The sequence below is a fragment of the Nicotiana attenuata genome, unplaced genomic scaffold (assembly GCF_001879085.1).
Source record: "Nicotiana attenuata strain UT unplaced genomic scaffold, NIATTr2, whole genome shotgun sequence".
NCBI classification, from domain to species: Eukaryota; Viridiplantae; Streptophyta; class Magnoliopsida; order Solanales; family Solanaceae; genus Nicotiana; species Nicotiana attenuata.
In genome coordinates, this window is record NW_017675671.1 from 36,176 (window position 1) to 45,718 (window position 9,543).

Here is a 9,543-nt window from a genome sequence, read left to right on the forward strand (position 1 = left end):
ATTAAATACTATGGGATAAGTGTTCTACTGGCTAGTATATACATTATTTAATATCTATGTTCAAGCATTTGGGAAGCAACTCTCCAGTTAGTCTTATTTCGTTAATCGTACAATCAAACAACAATTATGCCTCAATTCAAAATAAGTTAGGGTCGACTATATGAATATCGTGATCTTTTTCTACTATTTTTGGGATTTTGGACTAGATAGCAGCAACAAGTTGATGTTTAGGCCTTGCCCCTACATTCTTCGTGTCAACGCACATGGAATTTTGTGCAAGCAATGTCAGTTTATTACTCCCTTCGATTCAAAATAAGTGATTTTTTTGGATGTTTTCACACAAATTAAGAAATCCACCTTTTAGCATTAATTAGCAATGAAATTGACCATATTAACCTTTACTATCTCACATAAACACTCCTAACACATATTCCAACACCATTTACTTCAAGGACAATATAGAAAAAAAATAATTAATTCATTCTTGAAATCTGGAAAAATCACTTATTTTGGACCACAAGAAAAAGGCCAAAAAATCACTTATTTTGGACCGGAGAGAGTATCATAACTTAACTCGTATGTGCGTTTGAGCTTTGCACGGTATTGGTTCTAAATTTATGTGTGAAAACAATCAAAAAATCAATTAAAGTGGACCGGAGGGAGTAATGTTTTACATTTCCTCCCAAATTAATGTATACCTTGCATTACTTTTTCATTGAGAATATGAATAGCGAGAAGCTGAAAACTAGCAAGTAGGCAAAATGTTACCTAATCACATACTAATAATGGTAATCCAACAATATGCAAACAAATTTTTGGGGCTACACTAAAAATTGTATAGGTGTCCAACGGACATTTATAACCACATATGGATGACCTATTTTCTTCCATTTTGATCCAGATGAGCGTCATGGTTCTTGATTAGGAGCTGTGGCCTGTGGTGGGAATTCTTCAGCATATCTACATACATAAAGAAAAGAGGAAGTTACAGGGTACAATGAGTGTGAGATTTTATTTTCAGATTGAACTTTCTCTAGCTAAGACAAATTACATTGTCAGGCCACAGACTTTCAGCAGAGTTCAAATAAAGTCAAAAAAACAGTGGGATTTACACAAACGCTGAAAATGACTAACATTTTCATCCACAACCATAATTTACATCTGGAGTTGCCACAACTGATTCAAATGGGATCTCAATTCTCTCTTTCACGACGCACCGAGTTTCACCATTTTCAACCACTGGGACTTTTCCTGGAGGGCATTCAACAACCATTGTCGCCTCCCTGTTTGCAAGCTGTTGAAACAAGTTAGAGACCTTGAGCTGATTATCCCGTTTCTTTAGCTGAGGCTCGAATCCGGCCAACGTCAAGACAGAGATTACGCCAACAACTGTAAGTGCTGTTTTGGCTGCAGCACTGATGAATAACTTAACCATTTGTAATGGGCTTTTAGACTCCGACCTATCACGGTTAGCTTCATCGAGATCTTTCCTGGAGTCGTGGTTGTGGTTACCAGTTATCCCATTTTGAGTGAACTTCCGTGCAGATGGCAAGTGTGCGCCATAACCCTTGTCTGACACCATGGAACGAGAAGGTCTGCTTGGGTATGGGGGAAGTAGAAGATCGTTGTTGTCTTCTACTGTTTCAGAAACAAAAGCAATTGCCTCGTGTATGACTTGGAAGTCCTTGCCTTTGTACCCTTTCAGTGTCTGGAGCAACTTTTCTTGGCTATAACCAATCTCAGACAGAGCTGCTTCTTTCTCATACCATTGTTGCTCTTGTAGTGCCTGAACATTTTAATTTGAAGGCAATAAGGTGGAGGACATAACTCAATTACTCAAATGCACAAACATAGAAACAAGAGGAATCTTATAAAAGCCATGTTGTATAATTAATGTATAAACAATAATAATATAATCAGCCAGGTGCTACAAAGACGAGATTCTTGGCATCTCACCCCGCAGGGACGGGAACAACCTTTGGGCTTTAGAGTTACCAGTCTTTTCATCGGAATTTCGACTGACAAAATGCTGGACCAATCTATCCATTAACCCAAGATTAAATCCTTCATCCAACATTGTTAATAAGTCAATCTACTTACATTAAGCGAGTGACGTTAAGCCTTCACTAAGGGCAAATGAATATTGTTAACAGGAGAATAAGTCTCCCCTAAAATTGACGGATCAGATTTCCTTGTAATTACAAAGGGCACCTTCTGACTTCTCATGAAATAAAAATATCAATACCAGTGCACCAATAGACCCATATAGCCTTTATAATAATGACAAAGAATTTGTGACAGGCCAACTCACTAGTGATATTGTCCGCTTTGGGCTTAGGCCCGCACGGCTTTAAAACGCGTTACTAGGCTCTAAGGCTTGTTTACTTATATACCCAACAGCTCTCCCGTGTTTTGTCGGTGTGGGATTCGCCTAGGGTGTCACATACACCCCCCTTAGGGACTCAGCGTTCTCGCTGAAGTTTGCCCCCACCGTCGTTAAAGGTTGCACGCGGAGTCGCTGATACCATATGTAACAGCACAGCCCACTCGTGATATTGTCCGCTTAGGGCCTAGGCCCATACGACTTTAAAACGCGTCACTAGGGTCTAAGGTATGTTTACTTATATACCCAGCATCTCTCCCGTGTTTTGTCAGTGTGAGATTCGCCTAGAGTGTCACAAAATTAATGCTAGCCTCCTCACAGAAGATTAATACTTATTTTAGTGGTAGTTCTAAAGCTTATAAATGGCATTACAATCATCAGACATTGATCGACCATCGTAATGTTTTATCAAAAGATTAATTCTGCATCTAGAAATGGTACTGGACAAGGTGCACTGCAGAACAATACAATCAAGCACATGCTACAGCCCCAAGCCCAACATGCCACAACAAGAGATAATTTAAGAATAACAATCTGAAATTCACATGAAGATTTTTCCAAGGAATTTCAAACTCTTTGATGAAAGCCAGTGATGACACATTCAAACCATGGTGCTCTTATTCTGGAAGCAAAATGTAATTCCCCTTACAACATGGTGATATCACTTTTCGGTTGACCATACATAGGGAACTTGCTTGCACATTAGATAGGATCATACGGTCACTTGAAACACACTTGCCTCCATGACAGAATGACTAGGAATTCCTGTCTAAATGAGCAATGTTTTGCAGACACATTACACTCAGAAGTTACTTTACTATTATTTGATAGTAATTTTAAGCAATTTAAAAATAACGTGAAAAGAACAAATTTATAATGAGAAATATCAGAAGTTAGACTAAAAAGAAAGAAATACCCAGTTTATTTAATAGATATCATCGCCGGAACCCTTGTTAAGCAGTTGCGGATTTAAACTTCCCAAAACACCTTATCGGAAAGAAAAAAAAAAAGAATATCAACTCTACGTCAAAACAACAGATGGATTGTGGGGTTTTGCAAACTAAGATTTGCATTTCTCATGTAGACTAGAGTGGTCAGACTGTTTTATCGCAAATGTCACCTGAAATGAGGTATCTGCTTTACCTACATTAAGACTGCTAGGAACCAGCATTCATAATGCTTGTGGAATCACTTTCAAAAGTCAATAATATTAGGGAAAGGTTGATCAACTTACATTTTAAGGGGTTGGTGAGTGCATAAGATTTGTTTTTCAATATCTTATTTCTACATCTCAATATCTTTAGTTTCAAATAGAGATGAGAAGATCATAATCTCTCTCTATAAGGAAGATCTTCAAAAAGTATTTCCACAACAAGCATGGGTTTAGGGAATTGACATTCCATTCACTATTCACTGCGTTCACTTTGCTTGAGGACGCAAGGGTTCAATTCCCATCTACAGCTACCATCCCCTTCCCATTCCCCTATATTCTATAGGCGCATCTGTCTCTTGAATACATAAGTAGGAGAAAATTAAAAAAATTCCCCTCAAATGTGAATGGGGTTGCATTCAAGAGAGCTGAGAATCCTATCTGTATTATCCGGATCTTGAGCTCTGGTAGTTTTACAACATCGTACAGTCATAGACTTTATCATATCAACATTAGGCAGCAAAGCAAACAACTTTACTCTCGTTTACCTCATCTAAACTTTAAACCCGATATGTCCGCTTATCTCACCGACCACATACTACTGTATCCATTTAAGTCTACCATTATGCCTTAGTCCACATAACAAAAACAAATCTCCAAACTCTAAAAATGCAAATAATAGTAACATGCAACAGTTTAGCAAGCAGATATATAACGGAGTATCAATCCTGCCTATCAAAAAAATTGTCAATTCTAAAATGCCATCCATTTGTTGGAACAAAAGAACTAAAATGCATGCTAATGTACCAAGACAGAGAAAACACTTTTTATCCATTTCTGTCTAGAAGGCCTCATATCCACTCCGTCGAACAAATCTAAACTGTGTTTAATCCATCTAATGCACCACTACGTATCTACTTAATCTCACAAACGCAAACTTCTACCAAACTTCAACATTAGGCTAACCATCAGATATGCAACCCAACTTCAGCTCCAAAAACTTTAAGCAAAATCCTGCTTCCAAATGCATCATCAAGAGGACGAATGAAGTATATTTCAAGACCAAAAATAAAATTAAAAAAGGACCTCAACAAGAGAAATACGTAAACACACGGAGGAAAATTTCCTAAAGTAAACATACTCATAGCAGTACAGATAAACCAGACTAAGAAATCCCTAAGGGAGTTAGAAAATGGAGAGCAAATCAAATGAAACTTCTATTAAGGTGGAACCCTAATTTGGGCGCCGCTTTGCTTATTAACTCAAGAAAAGGGACAATTTTGCAAAATTCCGAGTAGCATGAAGACATACTACGCCTCAATCTCAAACTAATTGGAGTCTGACTATATGAATCCCCTAAATATATTAAGCTCCATTTAGGCCCCATTATATACACATTTAGAAGCTGAAAAATAAAATAAAAAAGAAAAAGATGAAGAAGAAGAGACCTGCAAAGAAGACACCTGGGCTTCAAGTGATTCAAGAGCATCCTTAATCTTCAACAAACAATCCACTGCTTCATCGTCCTCTTCAGCCTCAGGGTTTGTTCCATTTGCAGATTCCACTTCTTCTTCATCTAATTTCTTGGATGCTTTGTGAATGCAGTTTGTAATCTCTACTCTCAGCTCAGAGATTCTAGCCAGTACTAACCCTATTCTGTCTTCATCCATACTAACCTAAAGATTTCAACTATGGCTTCTGAAAAATGAAAATCTTGATGAATTTTTGCAAAAAGGGGTTTCTGTAATAGGGACAAACAAGTGCCAAGAAAGTGCCAAAATGTGAAATACAAGTGATTGTGGTGCTTTCTTGAAGCCTAAAGAGATGACATTAGGAACTTTTTTCCTGCTGGACTCTATAAACCTCGAAACCTCCTCCTAACAAAGTAAAACAAAAACAAATTATGCATTTGTCTGTTTTGTCCTTTACCTTATATTGAAAAATCTCCCATAAATATTTGATTTTGGGAAATTAATTTTGTGGTCAGGATTACTCTCCTCGTTGTTATTTATTTTTCATTTGTCTTTCTTTGAATTTAAATGAAGAAAGGAGACCTTGGCGCAATTGATAAAGTCGTTGTCACGTGACGTCACATGTTCAAGCGGCGTAAATAAACCATTACAATTGGTGTTGATCAAGCTTTGTGCCGTCGATCTCTAGAATATTTCGGCGGTGATAAGTACGATGAAAGAGGAGATGGTTAGGTTGAGTTTATGTTTTGTCTGAATGGTTACAAGACATGTTATATTTGTATAAGAGATGGGTGACCCGGTTTCATATGGGTTTACTTTGCATTGGGCCTGAATGATGACATTAGCTTTGGGCCTTGGCTTATTTCAGCTGTGACTCAATGTTTTGGCCTATATGCATTCCAGATCATGGTCAAGAGATTAACTATTGTGGTTATCATTTTGTAGATAATTTTATCCTTCCTTGTATTTATCTGATAGTGGTCAGACATTAGGAAATAGGATACTACCACTTGACAATAATTAGTTATAGCCAGATTCCTTTCTTGTTATATTTATACGTGCACCCTGTACAATGTATTTTCTCTCTGCTTCTCATCCTGCATGACAAGTGAGTAAGCCTAACCAATAGAGGGTAAAGGGGAAGACAACAGTATGTTGCTTCTGACTCCAATGAAAGTCTCATTTAGACCTGTTGAATGATAGAGGATTTCCAGGAAGATATTCTCCATATCAAGATTTGATCCTCTAAGATTTTAGAGATAATTGTTGTAATCTAGAATATCAAATTCTGATTCTTTTTTTATTTTATTCTGTATAATCCCAGATTTTATGGGATTTAGATGATTCTGTTTTTAACCTCTTCTTGTATATAAAGCCATGTATATGACATTCAAAGACATGAATGAAATTATTCAAGTTTCTTACTCTTTCCACATGGTATCAGAGCGTTAGACTTATTACTCTCGATTTTTTTTCATTCATCCATCTTTTCATCACATTTGTCCTCTTTATCCGCCCAAGGGTTGAAACCATTTGAAAACCATGTTCGAAAAGAGTACTATTGCGAATATTCCAGTCTCTGAAAATATTTCTGCCACTATATGCTTTACAGTTTCAATTGGAGATTTACAAAATATTCAAGCCTCTTATCGGTTGAATGGGAAAAATTATCTAAAATGGTCTCAGCTTGTTCGTTCCTTTCTAAAAGGTAAAGGAAAATTAGGACATCTCCTCGGTACAGGACCATCCAAAGAAGATCCCAAGTTTGATGCATGGGATGAACATGATTCAATGGTGATGTCATGGTTATGGAACTCCATGTTCCAGAAATTAGTGATACTATTATATTTCTGAATACTGTTAAGAAAATTTGGGATGCCGTGAAGGAGACATACTCTAAAGTTCATGATGCTGCCAGGATCTATGAAATAAAAACAAAATTATTTGCAACAAAACAGGGAGCTCGATCTGTCACAAAATATTCTAACCTTTTACAAGGGTTATGGCAAGAGATGGATCACTATCAATGCATTCAAATGCGTTGCACAGACGATGCTGTAATTTTGAAGATTTATTAAAAAAGAAAGAATTTATGATTTTCTTGCAGGGCTAAATGTAGAGTTTGATGTTGTACGAGTGCATATTTTAGGGAAAGAAGATCTGCCATCATTGAATGAGACAATGGCCATTATACGGACAGAGGAAGGACGGAGGAGTGTTATGCTTAAAACTCAAATAAATGAAGGATTAACTTTTATGACAAAAGGGACAAATAAAAATGAGTCTGAAGTTTCACAATTGGAGAGCACCGTCAAGCCCGCAAGTTCATTCAAACCGCTTGTCAACAGGGACAACCTTTACTACACTTACTGCAAAAAGTACCGGCACACGAGAGAGAGATGTTGGAAACTCAATGGTAAACCTCCAACCAAAAATACTTTTGACGCAAAGCAGGCACACATTGCTAGCAGCCCTCAGATTGATAAAACAAAATCCATTAGTCCCAGAATTTAACAAAGAAGATATTGAGAAATTGAAGACACTGCTGGAATTTCTGGAGGTATCATCTTCGGCAGGTAGTTGTTCAATGGTCTTTGCAGGTATTTCTTCCACTTTTTTTGCTAATGTTAGAGATAAATTTTCTCCAATGTGGGTGGTTGATTCCGGGGCAACTGATCATATGACTTGTTACTCCCATATCTTTATATCATATTCACCTTGCCCTAGCTATAAAAAAAATAACTATAGCCGATGGTTCAATTATTACTGTAGCTGGCCAAGGAGACATACAACTGAGAAAGTCTTTGATACTTAAGAATGTTCTTCATGTCCCAAAGTTATCTGCAAATCTCATTTCTGTCCACAAAGTCACCAAAGATTCCAAATGCAAAGTAACCTTTTTCTCTTCATATTGTGCATTTCAGAAACAGGACACGAAGGAGATGATTGGGCGTGCTAGTGAGAAATGTGGTCTTTGTTTTATGGATTTCCACAATGGGGGAGATGAAATTAAGAATTCCTTATCTAGTTCATTCTTTTTTGAATCTGTTATGCCAATAAAGAGAGAGTTTGGCTCTATCATCGTCGCTTAGGTCATCCTTCTTTTTATGTAATCAATCTAATGTTTTCATCTTTATTCAAAGATTTGGTTGTTGAGTCTTTTCATTGTGAAGATTGTGAAATTGCAAAACATAAACGTGTTTCATTTTCAATAAGCAACAAAAGATGTCAGACTCCATTTTCTCTTATTCATAGTAATGTTTGGGGGCCCTCTTCCATTCCTGATATTTCCGGTGCTAGATGGTTTGTGTCATTCGTTGATGATTGTACAAGAGTAACGTGGATCTATTTGTTAAAGCAAAAATCAGATGTTAGCCACGTTCTTCCTACCTTTTTAAATCTGGCTAAAACCCAATTTCATGTGATAACTAAAAGATTCCGTTCTGATAATGCCAAGGACTACTTCAATCAAAACCTCTCTATTTTCTTCAAAAAGGAGGGAATTATTCACGAATCTTCATGTATCAATACTCCTCAACAAAATGGGATAGCGGAGAGAAGAAACGGTTTGTTACTTGACATTACTAGATCACTATTGTTTCACAAAAGGGTTCCAAATCGGTATTGCGGGGAAGCTGTCCTAACTGTTGCATATCTTAGTAACAGAATACCATCAAGAATTCTGAATTTTAAGAGCCCACTTGATACTTTTAGGAGTTTCTTCCCGAATTTCGAAAATTTCAGTAAATTGATTCCTAGAATCTTTGGGAGTATTGCCTATGTTCATATTCATTCTCAGAATAGAGGCAAATTAGATCCGCGTGCTCTTAAGTGTATTTTCATTAGATATTCTCCTACTCAAAAAGGATATAAGTGTCACCAACCATCAACCAAGAAGTTTTTTGTTTCAATTGATGTCACATTTGATGAAAGTGAGTCATTTTTAAAAAATGCTTACATTCCGGGGGAGTCATTGGATGGAAAAGGATCTCTAGACTTATCACTACTTGATTTGTCTATTCCTAGCCATGAGAAATCCTTATCTGTGTCCTTGCCTGAGTCACCATCTCTTCACTCATCTGAGTCTCTAAATCCTAATGAACCTATTGAGTCTTCTAATCTTGATATAGATAAAGGAATTCAAGAAAGTAATCCACCATTGCAGGTTTATTCCAAAAGAAAGAGGCTAACTGATCAAACTACTCAACCAAAATTATCTCCTCATGTTACTGCTCCTAATACCTATTCTGAACCTGGTGAACCATCAGAAACACCAAACCAAACTGATCATGAAGAAGAACATAACCAACCAAATGACCTTGACCTTCCCATTGCACTTAGAAAAGGAGCCAGAACCTGCACACAACACCCTTTGTGCCTTTCCTTGACATATCAAAACCTATCCTCGAGCCATAAAGCTTTTTTCAGTAACCTCCACACAATTCCTATTCCAAAAAATTTGTCTGAAGCATTAGGTAACAAAGAGTGGGAAAAAGCTATGAAGGTGAAAATGGAAGCATTGCAGAAGAATAAAGCTT

General features: G+C 37.0%; 1 protein-coding gene across 1 annotated transcript; it reads right to left on the reverse strand.

Annotated features, from left to right (window-relative positions):
* Window positions 1-938: 938 nt before the first annotated feature.
* LOC109220322 (plastid division protein PDV2) lies at window positions 939-5,431 on the reverse strand. Its single transcript, XM_019384783.1, has 2 exons — window positions 4,982-5,431; window positions 939-1,786 (listed from the first exon to the last, which is right to left on the reverse strand). The coding sequence occupies exons 1-2, from the start codon at window positions 5,201-5,203 to the stop codon at window positions 1,139-1,141; spliced, it is 870 nt and encodes a 289-aa protein (XP_019240328.1). The 5' UTR covers window positions 5,204-5,431; the 3' UTR covers window positions 939-1,138.
* Window positions 5,432-9,543: the final 4,112 nt, after the last annotated feature.